Here is a 20,507-nt window from a genome sequence, read left to right on the forward strand (position 1 = left end):
GACAACGGCCGAGTTTGAGCTCACTTGAGAGGAAGGAAAATACCGTGGAAATGTTGGCCTGCACGACCCATCTCCTCTCCTCACGGCATGTGCCGCTCTCTGGTGAAAAACAGGAGGGATGTTGCCTCAGATAAAAGCAGACGAGAACGGTTTTCATTTGTTTTGTAGATTATTATTATTATTATTATTGTTATTTTTGAAATAGCAAACTGTCTTTACGTGTAATTCTTTCAATGAAGGAAATAGCCCGTTTTGTCCAGTGTGTTAAAACTATTGTGCGTAAAGGTGCCAGCCCGCATCCCTGTGGTTCACCATCCACTACTTTTTCCTTTAACGTAGGAGGATTGTGTTGGCTTTCATTTTAACGTTATTATCCTAAAATATGAGAACTAACATCAACAGTGCATAACTCAAAAGCAAACCGGAATCAGTTGATATCTAAGCTATGAATTATCACACAGGCTGAGCTGTGGTTAACAAACTCATTACAATAAGATCTGCAGCGCAGGAAACGCCTTCTGAAGCCTTTTGTTTCACAGTTGAGTTCTCGTCTTTTGAAACATTTGATAATGAGAAGTCTCCACGTATAGAAACCACCTTAACAAACTTGTCACTCAATCGTTGCCTATGTTCATGTGCACAAAGCACACAGCATTTGTTGGCTCACGGAGCTGAAACTCCAGCAGCAATAAAGCAGACCCATGCACACAAGATATAGTTTTTGAAAAGTTCCTTTATCCAGAGTCTCTTAGTAAACTGCACACACTAGATCCACATGTCAGTGAGATGAGGTCGAGCAATAGAAGTTGCAGCGACTTAACAACAAATCTATTAAAAAAAAAAAAAAAAAGAAAGAAAGAAAGAAAGAAAGAAAAGAAAGCATTTAATGCCTGGTAGAATTTTGCAGTGAAGTTATAATTCCAAACGCACACGAAATACAGTGAATATGAGACACACATTTAGACGCAGTTCAGCTCTGAGAAGGGGCCTTGAGGGAGACCAGCGGGTTCAGTGTAGTGCGCGTCTCGCAGGCCGAGCAGCTGGCCCGCACGGCACCAGAGAAAAAACAATCCACTCACATCATCTGAGGCCTGGGCATCGCGTCCTGATGAGGATGGTGGTTTGGATACCAGTGACCAAAACTGTTCATGTAATTGTTTGGGTGCATTGAGGCTCCTTTGTTCGCCATGGAAACCTCCCAAAGCTGAGGCAAGCCGGGCGAGCAGGGGGAGATGGAGCTGGTGCTGTGGAGATGTTCTCCCTCTGATCCGCTGCCATGCTTCATGATCTTTTTATACTTGGAGCGCTTATTCTGAAACCATATTTTCACCTAAAAAGAGAAAATGCACATAATTGTCACTGTGGTTAACAATCACCAGTAATATAAAGGAAATAATACTGCGAAGGGCTTTTTTATTAGCATATTTCCCCCAGTTAAACTCGGCACACTTTTCAAAATTGGCCTGAAGTGAATATCGTGAAGAATAAAAGAGGAAAGCTGCACATAACTCTCATCTTTTCCGTGTTGCCGTTGCAGATCCCAGGCCTGTTATTGGCATATTGTTATCCATGCAGCCTTATGGCTGAGTGGTACTTGTAATCCATTAAAACCCAGCTCTCTTATTATTGTTGTTTTATGGGTCCAGTGATGCATGAGTGTGACAGCAACAAGAGTATTGTGAAATAAAAACAGCCCTAAGAGCGCGGTGGTAGGTCACCGAAATTTCTGCTGATTCCAAAAAAATAAAATGTCTATTTTTACACGAGAACAATGGTGTGAATATTCATAAAAAGCATCAAAGCGATGCGATGAATCACTCCATAAACATCTAAGCGGCAGCAGCACGAAAGAGTGCGCAGAGGTGGGAGATAATAGTTGAGGGATTAAGAAAAATGTGCAGAAGGCAGCTCAGATGACAGAGTTGATTCTTTTGTTTATCCTTTATTTTGAAATTGTAAACTAAAGCCAGACAACCGAGTCATTTTCCTGACGAGAGGGAGAGTTGGGGGATGGGGGGGTTGTTTGTGTGTGTGTGTGTGTGTGTGGGGGGGGGGGGGGGGCGACCTGGTTTTGTCTCATTTGAGAAGTCACGTGCACCTGTTCACAGATGCACGTGAAATGATTGACATTATGCCCATACCGCTGATTTCAATGTGTGTGTGTGTGTGTGTGTGTGTGTGTGTGTGTGTGTGAAGAAAATTAAATTCTAATAACAAATGCATGCAAGGGTCTTTGCGTTAATAAGCTGTTACATATTAAAAAAAAAAAAAAACATAAAAAAAACAAACACACTAAAATATAAAATCTAACAAATGCAAAAGAAGAAGAAAACGAAAGAAAGAAAATGAAAAATAAGGAAACAAAACACAAGGAAAGGAGACAAATAAAATAAGAATTTAATAAAATACATTACGGCTCATCTAAATGTCTTCTTTTCATCAGTTATAATTTATAATAAACTACTGCAAAACAACTGACAAGCCCTATTTTGGCAGCTCTGTAATGACTTAAAGAAAATCAAAGTATGGCCATGCCTCATTCACCGGGAACACTTCAAGGACCAAGGCTGACAAAAGAAATGTAGCCACAAAATTAAGCACAGTAAATAAGGCATGTATTAAAGGATTGAGTTACAAATCACAACTATTTGGTTTTTCATTTGATCTGCAGACGCGCTGTGATCCTTTATAATACAGCAAATGAGAGGTTTCCTCTTCAGTATCCTCTATTTCAACAACATCCTCTTTCACTTTGTGATGTTTTGCTCCAGGCTACTTTACATTAAATCAATTCATGCCATTTGAATATAACGTTTTTGTTTAGTTAATTAAGCCTCAGTGCTTTATAATAATCACCTAAATAATAGATATTGCAGGCCTGTTATTTTAGGCTAAAACGTTGTGTTGAATAATCCTTACATTGCTCACATTATATTCTTTAATAATAAGCTAAATACGGTGCATGTATACTCGATTCTACACCCGACGCATTCCCTGCATCCATTCAGCACTGCAGGCTGAGTTGAAGGCCCACCTGAGTCTGGGTGAGCCCCAGTTTGGCCGCCAGGTCGGCCCGCTCCGGTAAGGCCAGGTACTGGGTCTGCTGGAAGCGCTGGTGCAGGGCCTGCAGCTGCAGGCTGGAGTAGATGGTCCGGGGCTTCCGGATTTTCTTGCCCTTGCCGTTTAGACGAATATCCCTGTTCTCAATCACCGCGGACTTCTCGCGATCTTGTAGTTGGAACAGAAAGAGATTAAACAGAGAAGAGCTTTGATTTAGTGGCTTTTTACCTTCAGGTGCAAGACAAGGCAGCAGAAGCCACAGAGGAGACATTTAAATAAAACAGACGTTCAAAGTGTTTAAAGCAAATGAAATCCACCATCTCAAACACAACGAGGGCACTGATGAATGATTGGATTTTACAGTATAGTGCCCACAGACCATAAACAGTCACAGGGCCTGGAAGCTTCAAAACTATAAATGAACTTCTGCGTTTTTACTGGACTATCATATTCAAGTATTATTAGATCTATGAATATAGTTTTAATGAATCACCTCCATCTTAATTAGGCTGAACATTTTAGTGAAAGATTTTCATGATATCAACAACACGTATACGGCGGTTCATAATGATACATTCACACCGCAACAACACAGCGTACGAAAAGAAGAAAAAGAGGGAAATCAGTGCTCAGCACACACAGATGAAAGGGGTCCTGCTTTCGGGAAACATTTCCTTAATGTGCACTAACAATGAGGGTAAAAAAGAGTTCCTGAGGTAGGCTCGGGCTACATGGACTATAATTGAACTTACCCACAGAAAATTATGGTCAATAAAAGTAATGACACCGTCTGTCTTCATTTTATAACTTGAGTGGTAAAGAGGGAGCATCTGAATGGGTCTTGTTTGGACATTAGTGAGTGAGTGAGAATCTGCCTGTTGACGTTCATGCCTTTATTAAACGTTCAATATAAAACAGTACATATGAAGAAAAAAAGGACTTGTGTTTGCTAACTTGCTAAGCCCTCAAGTGAACCGTTTTTATCAGCAGGAAAATATCTGGGAAATTGCGCGCCATGTGCGTAATTGCGCTCAAGCATGATGGCAAATCAGAATTTTATAGCCATTAATAACACAACAATTTAGTCCGACTCGGTTTGACTTGCTCACATACCTGTCTGCTCTAATCTGCTGTGGGCCAGACTGCTGCTGTTGCTGCAGTGATTGCTGTGCTGGTAAGGCATGTAAGCAGACGGGGGATGAGTGTTCACCGCGCCGGGGTAGGCGTAGCCCAAAGAGCGGCCATAGGACGCGCTGCCAGGAAAAGGACTTTCGTGCTGGGAATGCCCAGCAGCGTGCAAGCCATGAACGGGGTAAATGTGAGAGAGTCCGGGGGAGTGCTGCTGGTGTGCCGGATGTCCGTGGCCGAACTCTAGAAAGGCCGATTTGGAGGGATCTGAGGCATTCAGACTGTCAGGCATGAAACCCATAGACATCATTAGCTAATACGCGAGTCCATAAACCCGTCGCTCTGAAGAGGGTTTCATGAGTTGTGTCAGACAGCGAGGAAAACTTGGAACAAATCCGCACTTAAGTCCAATGCATGGTTGGTGAAAAGGCGTTCCCCGCAGTGATACGTTACAGTGTGCATGTTCACAGCTGTATAGGAGGTGAAAATCGGATAAAAGCGAGTGGGATCCTTCTTTACATCACTGGAGGAGCTGACATGGTTCTTCAAACACCTCCTGCCTGCAGAGCCTCAAACACACTGACTTCCATCTGCGAGCTCTCTGATTGGTCTTCAGCAGCCGGCTGTCACTGGAGCTCCACCATTACCTTCATTAACATATGATACAGGATGCGGCTCCGCAGCCAGGAGGGACCTCCTTCCATAGATATAGAAATAAATATCATTCAGTCATCGGTGGTGATTTCATTCAAGTCTGATTTACAATACCGTCTATATCATCAAATAACAATGCGTTAGAGAGAGTAAACCTGTACATGTAATGATTTCAAATAATTATTATAGTTGTGTTTTTTCAAAATAAAATTTTCATTATTATTATTATTATTATTATTATTATTATTATTATTATTATTATTATTATTATTATTATTATTATTATTATTATTATTATTATTATTATTGTCATTATTGCAAAATTCTGATTGTGCCAGAAGAGGCAAGGGGCGATAATTACACTAGTCAAGTTTATGGATATGATATAAAGGGAACTGACAAGTGCAATGGCTAATGCAGGAGCATATACAAGGTTGACTTATAAGCCTAATTTTAGCTTTATGAAGTTCGTGCGTTTAATTCTCTACAAAATGGTTTAAACTTCTGTTTTTTTTTTTTATAAATAACCGTTTTAATAGTGTAATAATTCGCCAAGGAATCCTGCTTAGACGTAGGCTACAGGCTAATTTCTAATTCTCAGTGTATTAACAGTGTAGGCTACTGAAGCTTTTTTCCCGCAGTGGCGCTAATTTTAATGCACTATTAAGAGTTTCTGAGATCACACTAACTCCAAAATCTTCGCGGTCACTCTAATTTTCCAATTCATTAATTCTCATTTTTCCCGCAAACAATTTTTTTTAATCACCAAACAGAATTTTAAATTTAAAATAAAAAATAAACAAATAATAATAATAATCTAACAGCAACTTCAAAAAATGATTTATTATCTGCGGACAGCAGGTTTGATGTGTTGCCTACAGTGTGTCCACCCACCAACCCCGCAGCAACCATGGTGACTCAGGCTTGTTTTATGAAGGATGACTGCAAATTTTACTGCTCAGTCAACACTCACTCCTAGTTTCAACATATAAATTATCCAAATTAGGGGGTAACTGATGTACAGTAACCATAATTAAAAAATTTGGTGCAACAGAATATGTAGATATTCAATGAGACAATTTTTAAAAAGTAGTCGGATAAATGCTTCAATTCAGTTGCAGTGTGTTTATATAATTTGTGTGATTACCCTAAAAATGAATGAACATAAATATTTTCATGATCTGGTATCCAAAAGGAGACAAAGGAATAACTCTCAACCCAAAAGGATGTTTGATTTCAGTTTTATATGAAACAAAAATATTCAGCCCACATGTCACTCATATTATTTCTGACTAAATGTCAGGGTTTATGAAATAAGGGAAACACAAACCTGCCAAAACAGGGTGGGATTGTTGTGCAAACTGCAGAGTCAGCAAAGACTCACAAGGTGCATGTGGATCCAGTGTGGGAGCGGGGAGAGAACCGTGACCACAGGCTCAAAGAGTGGCCCTGTCTCCACATTTCAGCTCTTATTGACTCAAACTCAAGCAGGGAGTCCATCCACAGGTGGGGAGAAACACAGTGAAAGGAGGAAACGTGCATATCCTGCTACTGAGGCTCCGTTTTCAATTAAACCAAGTCAAGTCACCACGTGTTGCAGCACAGTTTGATACAGACTACACCTTCCATCTCAGCTGAATCACATGTAGGCTGCAGTGAAATTATAAGTGGAGTGTTTGGTGGGTTTGAGCGTGGTGCTAAGTTGCTGTCCAACCCCGTCATTTTGGTCATGTCCTACCCTGCCTGCAACTACTGGGAATCCAGCAGCACTAAAGGACCTCTGGGGGCTGGACCGCTTCCCAAATCCTCACAGGCCTCAGCCAAGCAGCCAGCCAGAACAAAGCCACAAATTATTATCATAGTAAAATTTCAGTCACAATAAAAAAAAAAAATAAATTAAAAAAAAAAAAAAAAAGGCTGCTGAGAGACCAGTTTCATATTGTGGGCAACAAGTTTCTGACTTCACACATAAGGCCTGTAGCTGTAAATCCTCACTGGGAAATTATATCACTGCAGAAAGCAATACTGTGGCTATGTCTATTAGGAATTTACTGCGACATTATAATGGTGGGATTATGGTGGCAATATTTGCTGCTGGCAACAAGAGAGTGACTGAGAGATTTTTTTTTGTTATTGCTGTAGGAGCAGGTGTTGCATTTAGAGTCCATGTTATCAGCAGGAAAACAACGTTTGTTTCTGATGTGATGAACGGGATCAAGGCAGCCAAAAGAGGATAAACACAAAATGCAAAGGCTTTGAAGACAAAGAGGCCTATGGGTATATATGAACAGGCACTTCAGCAGCTGAATGCAAAGGATTGAGTCCTGGATGTGAGTATCTGTCAGAGACAAGGTGTGGGCACGGGAGGCGCTTGAGACACAGAGGGAGAGAGAAAGCAAGGTGAGGAGGCTCTTTAAGGCTTGTAATTATGTCTGCATTACGGGTGAAGAACAAAGGCGAGCCCTCCAGTCATAGGGCAGGGAAGAGCTCTTGCCACGGTTTTCTTAATATACGCAAGGGGATGATGTTAAAAAACGCTCTAACTCCTGAATGCCGCCCAGACTTACTGGCGTCTACTCTGCTGCACAGTGCGCATGGGCATACATCAGCAGAGGTGTGTTTGACATAGGTGTGTTTTGTCTTTCTCTCTCTCTCACACACACTCGTAGGGTTAGTCCATCACGCAGCTCTGATGTAGAGTGACAGCATTCTTTGTGTACAAACCAAGAACACATTCCCAGGCAACTGCCTCGGCTGTGATCTTCCCCACTGGCACGTCATGTTTTACAAGTAACCTTCTGTTGCTGTGGCCGAGCTGAGGCCCAGACTCAGACTGACAGTCCACGACCCCGACAGGATGCCAGGATTTATTATCATAGGCCCAGCTCACCACATAATAGACGCAAATAAAGACCCACGTGTCCCAGTTCTGCAGCACACTATGACGGGTGTGAAGCTGAAGTGTGGTTTCGGCACATTTATGTCACCAGAAATGCAGCACAGAGCCAAAGTGTGGAGAAGCTGTGAGGAACATGAATATATCTAAAAAAAAAACAAAACAAAACAAAAAAAACAAACATATTTGCCTTTTTCAAGCCAGACTCTTCATCAAACATTTTCATCATAGTTTCAATGATCTACTCGTTATGTATGTTTTTATACCAACAATAACCAGTGAAACTCCTACCGCTGCATAAGGCAGCTGTTTTCCAATCCTTTTGCACCAACAAAGTGCAAACAATAGAACTGACATTTTTCTGTGGTTGTTTTGTGCCTCAGGAGAGAGAAGGGGGCCGAGCAGGAGCCGGAGCAGTGCAGAGGATGAACGGCCTAATCTCTCCTCCAGGCGCCATCACACAGGAACACTAATATCTCCACGGCCGGCATCTCATTCCTCAAGTGCAGCCATGTTGCCGTTGATGTGTGTGTGTTGTGCCTGGGCTGGCAGCCTCTGAGGGCCCAGAGAGTTCACCTGTGTTACATGATCAGCATCACTCATGTGTGAAGTCCTTGGAGCAAACAGATCTGATGTTTACACACTGGCTCAGCCGCTTTAAAAAGAAACACTGTTTACTGAATGATGTCACCATCATGTAATTTACTTATATTGCTATTCATTTAATGTAAATTCTTTTTACAATATGGATCATGCATCTGCAGAATGGGTTGACTGATGTATTGGTTATGGATTTATATAGTTTAAAATTTTCCCTTTAGAATCATTTTTAACCGTAATCACATAGGCTACAACTGATGAGGATGAATGAGTGAGTAGTTCATATCATGTTGTCACAATTTATATTTATTTTTGGTGATGACTTGTCTAATTTCTATATCTGAAGGTACCAAATAATGGGCATATAGTGTATATCTCTTTTGCTATGTTAATATTAATGTCAGTTAAGATTATTAATTTATTTAAGATTTCCCAAGTTAAAAGTGTGACAAACTTTAATTGACTTTTTATATTACAATCGATAAATTTGAGCTATCAATTGTACAGTTCCATGTACAGTGTACTATTTCTATTTTGTCTGTAAATATTAAATAGTTCAAAGTGCTGTTTGCTTGTGAAAGTCTCTGCTGAAAACTGTCATATTTGCAATTAGCTTGGTCTGTTTTCATTTCTTTACATTATTTTCTTATGTTTATCTTCTTTGGGCCTATAATAGTATAAATATTTAAAAAAAAAAAAACAGTTTCATAAACAAAAACTTCTGGACATCTATAATTAATTCAATGAAAAATAAAATAATACTAATATTCTAAATGTAAAATATACAGATCAGTTGCCCATTCCATTAAAACAGTTCTGCACAATTTATTTAATTAATTATGGAAGGATTAATTCTAATTGAATTCTAATTGGTGTCTGCAACTGTATGTCTACAAACAAGGGAAATGTCAAGCGGAGCAAAACATCTTTATTACATACCACACCCTTTTTTTTTTTTTTTTTTGCCTGTTGCATTGATCCCTGTTCTAAATTCTCTTTGATGTCATTTTGACGGTAAGTGCTGGCCCATTCATGTCCTAACGTGTTCACCGTTCGCCTGAATTGTTTCGCAATTGCTTCAAAGTAGCCCACGCCTTTACTGACCAGGTAAAAATGAAAGTAAAACCAACCGAATTTGAAACCAAAGTCGAATCGACCTAATTGATCAGCTTTTTAGTCACCATTTAGCAAAACCAAAAGAGAAGAGAAAAAATAGACCGAGCTGTGGGCTGCAAAAATAAAGTAGTTAAATAAATCAAATGAATGAATAAAATAAAAAAAAAACAAAAGGAAGATCCGCGTATAATTAACGTCTCAAACCAAAGTGATCCAAAGTGAATAGACTTGCGTGGGAAATGCCGGACTGTGTCTGGTCTCTTGGTTCGAGCTTTGAATTCATCACTGGCATAATTGTTGCCAGACAGCGGGTGACAGCAGCATCGCCCACTGCCGCTGACGGTTAGACTTAAACTTTTAATTGATTGGTTGAATATAGAGGCCTTGGCAAGTCGGGGAAAAAAAAAAAACCCCGTCTGGAATCCGTTAACCGAAATACGCACAGGCCTATAAGCCACTCTGCTGCAACCTGAGCTCGGTGTCACACGGGGCATCTGATTTAAATGGCTTCATTTGTAGAGACCGGCGCTCATATGTCCAAATTATACGTTGTTAATTTTTTTCTAACCTTCCTCCGTCGTCTGGTTGCGGCTCAAATGCGCATTTGGTACCAATTCTGACTGCGGGCGCTGGCACACACACACACACACACACCAACACACACACAACACGGTTTACTCTCATTCAGAATACTCACGCAGTAACCTGTCTGTATGAATGCAGTGAGAGCCCAGCTGATGGACAGGCAGTGGGACAGCAGTGGCAGTGTATTGGGTTACAGCCCAGCGCTTGGCTGGAGCTGCACTAATAGTGTGTGCCTGCTCCACATCTGGAACAAAGAAGCCAGTCTGGGTCTACCCTTGGTGTTTACAGCTCTGTTGTTTTTTCACACTCCTCGCAAAATCTTGCCCAAACACACATTCCAGACTCACCAGCTCAACATGGGGGGAAAAAATATACTATATTTTTCCACTGTAAATCTTGCCCCCAGTACCAAGGGAGAGCGGGTAGAAAAACAAAAGCCTGGAAGCTGGCATGGATCAGCGGGGCGACAAGAGGGTGTGTGGAGTGGCTGAAAGAGAGACAGTTGTCTGTGTGAGAATCCTGCCAGGCCTGGTGGCTGAGATGGCACATGAGTTCGTCTCAGGTCAACAACAGCTGGGGGAGTGGCATGAGGAGCTGCCAAGGCTGCTGGGCCAGTTAACTGTGTGTTTACAAGCATGTGAGGAGATATCTGAGGAGGCATCTGACATTACATTCCGGCAGTCTCTCAAAGAACATCTACCGAGGGCTTTTGTGAAGAAAATAAAGTATGAAGACTGCAGAGACAATGTGTTCGGGCCATAAATCTCCTCGAGAAACAATAAAAAGATTCATAGTTCCCATAAACTCACTAGAATGGCCTACAGGTTTAACAAGCTGCAGATGTTTAGACAAGAAAATAATATGAGACGTGCAGATCTTTTGTAATTTTTTGTTTTTGCTCTCTCGTGAGCAGATGAGCTGACAGATGGAGGTGGGGATACTGAATATACCGGACAATGATTTGCCCAGGGGAGTCACACATGCACACCCAATCAATACACAATGACACAAGGCTCAGAGTTGCCAGGTTTACACAGTAGGTTCTATTAAAGACAGGTTTACCAGGTCTAAGGATTATCCATCTGAAGTTACCTGCCCCTCTGGGTAACGTGAACCCCCTTTTGTGGTCTGCAGGGCAACAGTGTGCGAGGCAAGCGTCAGTTTGAAATGCCAGAGGTGATGGGGATGACAAGCCTCGGTGGCCCGGACAGCAGGAGGGGTCATCTGGGCAGGTGACAGCTCTGGAGAGCGTTCTCCCGCCATCATCTCACATCAAAACCGGAAATTTTCAAAAAACGAAACATGTGACCTACATGTCAAAACAGGTTTCCAGCAAAGTACAGCAGCTCTCCTATTATACATGAATATCCTTTGAATAGAGAATTAATATTTGGCCTGATACTGAGCTTGCACAGCCGTGAGGTCAAAGCCCTTTCTTTAGAGCTCTTCAGTGGGAACAACTTGACAGGATCAAGTTCAGCTCCTGCCAACAAGCCCTGGCTCTGTCAAGTGTTAAGTTCCATTGTGACCTACAATAGGACACAATGGCCCTGCAGCACCCAGCCTGTACCACGCTGCCTATCAAATGACAGCGTCTCTCAAAGGAGGACTTGGCAAACTGATATTAAGATATGTGTATTGTATGTATCATTTGTTTTGTTTTTTTTGTTTTTTTTTTTTACATCATGCAGCATGGGGCTATGTAAGAACTCCTAAGTGAGTGGACCATGTTTAAAAAAGGAGCAGGGATTGGTTGAAGTTTTTAGGAGACAGACACAAGAAAATGTGCTATTTTCAACTGGGAGTAATCAAAGTGCTCCAGTTTTTAATTCTCTTTTATATTAACGAATAACTCTAATTTACTACATACTGTACATCTGTAAATGAAGAAAAGACAGAATCTAGACAAGACCCTGTAAATAATAATACCCGATGAAGAAAAATATTGAACAAAGTTTAAGTTATTTTGTTATTGAAATAATAAGTAAAAAAAAGTTGTAGTTGCCTGCTGTGTGTAAACCACATTGAATGAGTAAAAAGAGGCTGTAAATCTGTGTATATCCATTGTTGATTAAAGCAGCTTTAATTACTGTTTTAATCAACATCAATTTTTTTTTTTTTTACAATTTTTTCTTCTACAAAAATCAATTTACAAATTAAGGGGAGGCCCGTTGTGTAAAATAACCATAAATAAGTGAACAGTCATAGTAAACTACTAAGCTGCCCGGCATTTAAAGTTGCACCCCTGACCCCAGTTTCGTCGTGATCATTTTGCTGCAGTGCTTCAGGTGTTTAACCTTGTCATATTAAAGCGTTTGTCACTGGAGGGCTAGACGACTGGGGCCAGGATGGGCCGGGGATTTTAAAAAGGCCTGCCCTCCCAGATCATCAGATTGTCAGTGACTGTCTGAAGCCTGCCAAGAAACATCAAAGCCTCAGAGACTTGCTCATTTCATCTTTGAACCTCACCAAAACATTCCCTCTCTGCTCCCTCCCTGCCTGCATTCCTACCCTACATCGCCATTGTCTATTTTCCTTAATTAAAAAAAAAAGTCAAATAGTATTGATTGAGAATAAAATCAGACCGCAGGGAAAATTAAAAGAGAAACACCTTTGAGGATTTTTTTTGCTGTGGACCTGAAGTTTTGTGTGGTTGTGTAGGATGACATGCCAGCGCTCTGTCAAGGCGAGGAGACAGCCTCAGTCTGAGCAAGCCCGCTCTGAGAGGGAACAGCCTCCCATCAGCTCCTCGCTAAGATTGATGGCTATGAAAGAGCTACCTGAGGCAGAGATCAAAGTCAGACAGGATACATACGCCTCAGCATTTAACTCTTTCATCTCCCGCCTTTTCTATGCGAGCCATGACCCCTCACCTATCTATCTGTTTGACCTCTGACTGATGGATGGTATTGGCACTTTGTGATACTGCCAGTGATACTGTTTTTTTTTATTGGACCAAAATAAAACAGGTAAAATAAAAATTACATCGTTAAAATGTGTCTTATTTTGATGGACAGATATATTTTTGACAAAAAAGTGGTGATGAGTCTCTGTGCTTCAGTGAATATATTTTCCTTATTTGTCACCACATTAAATAGGACCTTGGTTTCTCAACGTGGGGCTCTCCTCACAGTGGAGGCCAGTGGTGGAGGCCTATTTGCATTCCAGCAGTGAGAGTGAGGACAATTAAACCATTTCCCCTCCAATCTATCTCCCTCCAGCCAGCCATCCAGGCAGCCCAGCAGATCAATGGGAAATGCAGCTGCACAGCCCATGTGTGCCAGGCTGTGAGACGAGAGAGGAGAAGATTGGGGTTAAAACCCTCCTGGCCCTCAGATTGGCTCCATACCTGAGTTAAAGCGCAGACAAGCCAACAGCTGTTGCTGGACAGAGGAGGCAAACAGAAGTTCTCAGCCCATCTGTAAAAGCATTACATGGTTTCTGGCTTTGGCTCACTGTTTATTTTTGCATGGATCTGAGCTAAGATGTCTTTGTTTTGTATTTAGCATCATTTTGCACATGGAAGAACAGAGCTTTTGTAGCAATAGATTCATTAATGCTATGCATGAAGGAAGCGGCCTCACCTTCCATCACAGTCCATTCCTGTGCTCTCTTTCCCCCCAGGCACTCGAGACTGGCCACTCCAAAATCAATTAGCCAAATCACATTTCACAAAGGTAGCTGGAGTTGTGCTTTCAGCGGCCAGGCCCCTCAGGTGTCTCAGTGTCAGCTTAAAGGTGCGGGCAGTGAGCCTTGGTTTAAATTGTGTGGGATTAGACCAAACAAAGAGCCATAGATATCTAGCCACACCTGTGCAACTTGCTCCTCAAGGACCGCTAATAGGGAGAGTCTTTGGTCCAAATGGCGGGCGCTCAGAACTTAATCTCCCAACTCTCGGGCCATCGCAGGTATCTGTTTCCATCGTGCCCGGCAGCAGAAACTGTCCTGAACTTGGACATAATCGCAGAGCCATCATGTAGCAAGGACTTCCATCTCTGCTCTCCCCTGCCAAGTCCAGGTGATCAATCATTTACATGTGTAATTAGGAACGGGTGTCAAAACAGAAACTGTACACTCGCTGAGGGACCCTGTGTGCAGCGGGCTGACATCAGACTTGGCAAGTGGTGGGTAAACAGGGTCAGAGAGAGAGAGACAGAGAGAGGGAGGGAGAAAAATGAGATGCTGAGATGTGCAGGTTTTTCTGACACGTTCAACTTCTTACCACCCAAGGGGTGAACTCCTCCTCAGCATATCAAGTTATGTAAGAGCATATCTTTATATATGTGGTGACTTAAATAATGATGTACAGCTTTAACTGAATCTTTGGTGTTATTGGATACTTGTCCCTGTCCATTGACTACAACTAAAATGCTTTAAAAATGAAAACAAGTTAAGCCAAGTCATATTTATATGTGAGGGCCTCACAGTCTCAGAAGGCTCCATAATTACGCCCACGTTCTGAATCTCTACCTCGAAACGGAAACAAAAATTGTGCAAAATTTGTGATGGAGTCACACTTTGTACAGATCCCCTTTCCTGAACCAATCAAACTCTTTTTGTGGCTCAGTGGTCTCCTGAGTACCCAACCAACCATCCAGTCCATTTGAGGTCATAACAAGGGATTACACTGCAACAACAAACACATCCAAGTGGAAAGTAATGCTCTGAAAACATGTCATTAAAGAGCCAAACAATGTTTAGGGATGCTATGTATTCACTATGATTTTTATGTGCAAGTTATCTCATAAAAGTCATCTTTTTCAAAATGTGACGTCAGCTTAAAGTGGGGCATCCACATTAACACCTTACAGAAACACGAGAATCACCCTACACTAACAATTTGATAGAAATTTGCGGACAATTTCTGCAGGTCTTAACGGACCTTTTCCCATGGTCAATGAGCTGTTTATAACTGGGCAAGAGAATGCAGAAATACCATTGCCCAATAATCCACCTGTCACCTGAGGGGGATAGGTGTGGTGCTGCAGGGCTAAGGAGGGGATATGTGCAGGCTACCGTGACTTATGTGGACTCATCCAGCCGCCACCTCAGTGCCCAGGGGGTGAGTGGGTGTTTAAAAGAACCTGTCTGGGGCCTAAGTTTAGAGTTTCCCGGTGCAGAGTGGCTGAGCTTTGAAGAGGCAGGTCCAGTAATGAATTAGAGTATTGTCTGCTGGGAGGGAGAAGCCTCTGGGTGGGACATCAGATCAAAGGAGGTCCTACTTTATTACTTGCAGCGTCAGTTCAGGTATGCAACTGGACGGAGCAAAAGGGCAGACACACGCTGATCCTTAAAAAAGGACTTTCAGGACATTTATATTTAGGAGAGGGCCTCACTTAAAGTTCACTTATATTCTTTGACATTATCTTCAAACCTAATAACAGTTTGGGCTAACCCAGGAATTGGGTTCATCTATTTAATGATAAAATCCAACAGGAAGTGAAGTGAGATGTTTCTGAAAGCATGTATAGGCAATAGACAAGAAAATAACCTGGTAGTTAGTATGAGTTGTGCAGTGACAGCTTAAGCATTAAAGCTGTCAAAAGAGGGTTCTAGGTCACTTTTAGTATGAATGTTGTGCTAACTAATGTTTGGGGAATAAGACAAAAATGTTGGTCTTGTGATGTACTAGCAACCGTATTGGAGTTTCACCCCAGTTTGACACACCCATCTGCAGTCTATAGCTCAGATGTAACCATGAAACAAGTTCTCTCTCAGACACGTGATGGCTTTTTGTCCAAGCATCAGGCCACTCAGCTTTTACAGTGCTGCCACACAGAGGAATGCACTGACCTCTCCTCTTAGGTGGTTCCACATCGTCCTGGGGCTGGACTAGCCTCTTGCAGGGTCATTCTCCCATGACATTCTCCTCAGCGTGGAGAGGGAACAACACACCTCTGCTTTGATGTCAAAGTGGTTGGGTTTAGAGGATGAAGCAATGACACGGGAGATGCAAACACCTGGACTGACTGGAACTAAACAGGAATGCAGCTTAGATGATAAAGGAGCACATGTCATGTTCATAATTACATATGATGTGCTCTAGCACTGCATACACTAAATCTTAAACTAATATGTAAATCAAGACAGTTGGAAGGTATCCAGACACAAGAGGGCTTGGTAGGTATACTAATTGCATATAAATTACGACGAGGAATGAGGAAGAGAAACTGGCAGCAACATAATGAATCTTATGAAAGATTAGAAAAACTTCAACCCACAGCAGCATCCATTACAACAGATAAAGTACAGCACATAGCAGCTACAGGTCCCTAAATTCAAAATAATCAAGAACGAGGCCATTTCACCAGTAGAGTGAGCTTATTTTCGATGACACATCCAACACACACACACACACACACACACACACACACACACACACACACACACACACACACAGACAAATAAATCCAAAATAATCAAGAACTAGGCCATTTCACCAGTAGAGCGAGCTTATTTTCAATGACACATCACACACACACACACACACACAAAGACAAATAAATCCACACACTCTTGTACTATAGTTCTGAAACTGAGTACACAAGCAAACAGTAATGCTAAGGTGGTGAAAATGCTTTATTAACATGTATGCTAAGGTAGTTAGCTCGGTACTTCTAATAAAAACTAAATGGCAAAAATCTCACTTTCGTCCTTGCAGACATCTCAAACAGTTGCATGGATTGTCATGGAATTTGGGACAAACATTCATGTGCCCCTCAGGATTGATTGATTATCCTCTGATTTTGAATCCATTTAATTCTTTCATTTTTCAGATACTTTGGTTTATCACCAGATATCAACAAATCTGATGCCACTCCCATCAGCCTCAGCTGTACTATGTGTATAGTGCTAATGATCAAATCTTAGCATGCTAACACGCCAAACCAAGAGGGTGAACACAATAAATATTATACCTGTTTAGCATCAGCATGTCAGCATTGTCATTGTGAGCATGCTAGCACTGGGACAGAGCTGCTGCTGTTGATTCAGTCTTGAGTCTTGATGTCCCTTTGTTATGCTAGTGTGTGACCAAGACTTTCAGAATAAGTCGTTTGGAAACCTCCATGTTTCCAGTATGTTGCAACAACTCATTGCGGTTGACTCTGAGCTGTGGTGTGCCCACCTGCATGGACAGCTCCGCTTTCATCATCATTTCATTGTGTCTAAAATGAGTGTTCCCAGAAGATTTTTTTTCTACTTATTTCTTTTTTATTATTGCACAAAGGTCAAAAGGGCACATCGAAAATTAGAATAACGGAGGAAAAAAAAGAAAAAGAAAGAGAAGATATCAAAATCAAGAGAGAAAAAAACAAATAAAAAAAAAAAAGGAAGAAGAAAGCTGAAAAGGATGTTACTAGGAATAAGAAACTGAATTTAATTTCTGAACAAGAGTGGGATATTTTGAGTCAGGGTGAAGGCTTAATTAAAACACCTAGGGTCAATTAAAATCAATTAGAATGATGTAAACAGTATTCTTATTTCATTATATTTGTTCATTTAATTTTGTCTGCACAAAGAATACAGTTTGGGAGTGTATACTTATATCAATAAGAATATGTATTTCTATGTGCAAGGCATAAGTATAAGTTAAGATATGTGTATATGTTTGTAAGTTGAAATGTGTGTCTGGATTTGTGCCCTGTGATGCAGTAACACAACGAGATGTTGGGATTAATTAAAACTGAAATCAGTCAGGTTTTCATGTTAGTCTAGTCATGTTATATTTATTTTCAAGCACTACCGTAAACTCGTCACACAGCCAGGCAGGCCAAATCATCCTTAAACCTTTGTTTTGATTTGTCACGTCACTCACTTGTCGCTTTCAGTTGTCAGAAGTCAACCTATGCACATTCCACAAGCTTTGATTTACTTACATGTCAGGGACATCAATAGGGTAGATTTTTCTGTAGTGCTACTACTTGCTTGTTAGGAATTAAAAGTTGAGGGGAGACATTACACTCATGGACCTGAATGTTTTTTTGGAATCATGGGCAGAATGTGAGAATTTAATACAATAAATCTTAGCCTAGAAAACTGGAATCAAATCTAATCACCGTTGGATCAAATCGTTACCCCTCTACTCCCAAAAGAGCGGCCCAGAATCAAAGACACTCCCTGATGAAGACAGAACATAGTCTCTCTATGTGGTGGATTGCTTTCCTGTGGGAACACTCGCTCTCTGGTTGCCCATTCCTCCCTCCTGTTTCTCACCAGCTGGGACTGCTGCTCAGCCATCCAGCCATAATGTCATAATTGTCCTGTTCCTCTGCTCCTCTTCAGCCACCGGGACACAATGGATGGCAGCTTAGGCGGAGTGTGAATAGGGGCCCCGGCAAACTGGGTGGGTCCCAGATTATTCCCACACCTGCTGCTCACACCTTGGCACTATGAATGGCTGTCTTGTGCCACAAGAAGGAGAACAGGTCACTGTGCTTTAGTTGTCAGTTTTGTATTAATCATGTACAAGCTGGTCAAAGAATATCTCATAAGTATTTTGCGCTAAAACCTTTAGCTAGACACCTTATTAGATTAGTTTCCTGTATGCCTAAATGAATGGTATCTTCTCCATTGATAAAACATTCAACAGGGACCGTGCTGCGGCACATCACCAAACCACTTGAAAACCAACATTGTCCTTCAGTGGAGCTCCCCAGGTCTTAATTAGCCCTGATGACTTACCAAGTGGGAGCTTGTATTTAAATCAACCATGGAAATTATTGCTGGGGAGCCATAATAATTGATTCTGGGCCCCAGAACCACAAAACAATTACTGATTACTTATTTCTGTTTGTCAGCTATGACAACAGGGGTTTCAATAAAACAGCAGGAGGGGAAAACAAAACTGGCCACAGGGGACCAGACCTCACACTGGAAAACACTGTGATGTCAATCAGCTTGTCTGTACATTATATAGAAAGAAATGCATGGAGAATTTTTAATTTTAGATCTTTTTAGCACTCATTTTATGAATCTATAATTGATTATAAAAGTTAACAAAACATAGAAATGATTACAATTTAGTGTATGAAGCATCATCACCTGTTAATCCTCCCTTGTGAATAATGTAGAGTCTTGTTAAAACACGAGCTCAAAAACAAAACTGGGAACACAGGGGACCAGGGAACAGGTGTTCTACATATACTGTATGTAGCCTCATCAACTGTGGAAGCTAAATGAAACCACACTACCATCTGTCATAATCACATGTATCACCTCTTGTAGTTGTGTTGGTTTATACTGTACCTACAAGCACAATAACATGATTTGAGTACTCAAAATGTCTTTCTAAATAAGCGGTCAGTGTAAACCCAAATGTCTCGTCTTCTCCAAGATTTCCTTATAAGTCACTGTGGCCCATTTGTTGCGGACGTGACCGGCGTCGGCAGTGATGTACTTCCTGTGGGTTTGTCCCTCAGTCTGGCCCACAGTGAGATCTCACGATAACAGTTTAAACTGGGGCCTGTTTCTCGCCAGCTGCCTCCTCTGGTCACATTAACTTGGACCTCATTAGTCATAATCTGCTCCCCAGGGCCCGCCTTGAAAAAAAACCTCTGCCTGGTAACTGCATAGAAATGCTCAGAGCAAAATGTTCCTCTTATGTGCCTGACCCAAAGATGAAAAAAACAGAATCTCTTATCTGATGGATGGAGCTTTGGCAGTTCTCCTGTTCGAATGAGGCAGAAAGGAAAGTCTCTTGCTCTCAATGCGGAACTTCAGATAACAGAAATAGCTACTTCTGAAAATCTGCATGTGTAGACAAATATGTCTTGTGGTGGGCGGGCAAGCTGAGTAACTGCGCTGTTTCTTTTTTGCTTAAGAGAGTTTACCTAATTCATAACCACAAACCCAGCCAAAAACCATGCATCCAACGTAGGTCTGCTGTTAGCATATTCATTTGTGGCCACACTGTGCAGAGTGTTTTTAAAAAGGCAGAGAGAGAAACTGAGGAGCAAGCAATAACCTGAGGATAGCAATCTCGGCCAGAGGAATTCAGCCAAGCTTTGGCAGACATGACGAACTGGTAGTGATAGCGCCAGATGAATGACTGATCCTGTTCATATACAAACTTGTAACCTCTTCATTGGTTGCGTAGAGGTTAGCACTTCAAACACATCCATATTTCAGTGACACAAGGCTCCGGGGTAAAACAATCCATTTACCTGTAATCTGTTTTAAAACCAGCCTAAGAGGAGAGAGGCAGTCCTTAAAGGATGGGAAAGCTGTCTGAGAAGATCTGCTTTGGGAGCCTGCGTCAAAACCTGAAAAACAGAGAGACAAGGGGGTAGATAAAGCTTCAATTGACCAGAGTTTGACCCCATTAGCTCCTAAGTCACTTCAGGCAAACTAATGTATATTTTGGTTTTAATTGTAGGTCATTTGAAGGATTTGAAAGGATTTTGACAAACATAACCTTTGAGATGAGCAAATCAACAGTTTGAAATATAGGAAGTGTGAATTTAAGATG

The 20,507-nt window shown here is 41.5% G+C and overlaps 1 protein-coding gene across 1 annotated transcript; it reads right to left on the reverse strand.

The window, feature by feature from the left end:
* Positions 1 to 715: 715 nt before the first annotated feature.
* On the reverse strand, positions 716 to 4,769 carry dlx4b (distal-less homeobox 4b). Its single transcript, XM_071463222.1, has 3 exons — positions 4,174 to 4,769; positions 3,035 to 3,228; positions 716 to 1,330 (listed from the first exon to the last, which is right to left on the reverse strand). Exons 1-3 carry the CDS (start codon positions 4,496 to 4,498, stop codon positions 1,076 to 1,078), a joined length of 774 nt encoding a protein of 257 aa, XP_071319323.1. The 5' UTR covers positions 4,499 to 4,769; the 3' UTR covers positions 716 to 1,075.
* Between the last annotated feature and the right edge of the window lie 15,738 nt (positions 4,770 to 20,507).

Source organism: Trachinotus anak, unplaced genomic scaffold, assembly GCF_046630095.1.
Source record: "Trachinotus anak isolate AG129_WGS33_773 ecotype Australia unplaced genomic scaffold, CSIRO_AGI_Tana_v1 ptg000025l, whole genome shotgun sequence".
In the NCBI taxonomy this organism is placed as follows: domain Eukaryota; kingdom Metazoa; phylum Chordata; class Actinopteri; order Carangiformes; family Carangidae; genus Trachinotus; species Trachinotus anak.

Excerpts from the sequence above, each read along its gene's own strand:
- dlx4b (XM_071463222.1), bottom strand. The coding sequence starts at position 4,498 with ATGATGTCTATGGGTTTCATGCCTGACAGTCTGAATGCCTCAGATCCC. Across the intron at positions 3,229-4,173 it reads CAGCAGATTAGAGCAGACAG|ATCGCGAGAAGTCCGCGGTG; the intron begins GTATGTGAGCAA and ends TCCAACTACAAG. Across the intron at positions 1,331-3,034 it reads TGGGGCTCACCCAGACTCAG|GTGAAAATATGGTTTCAGAA; the intron begins GTGGGCCTTCAA and ends TTCTCTTTTTAG.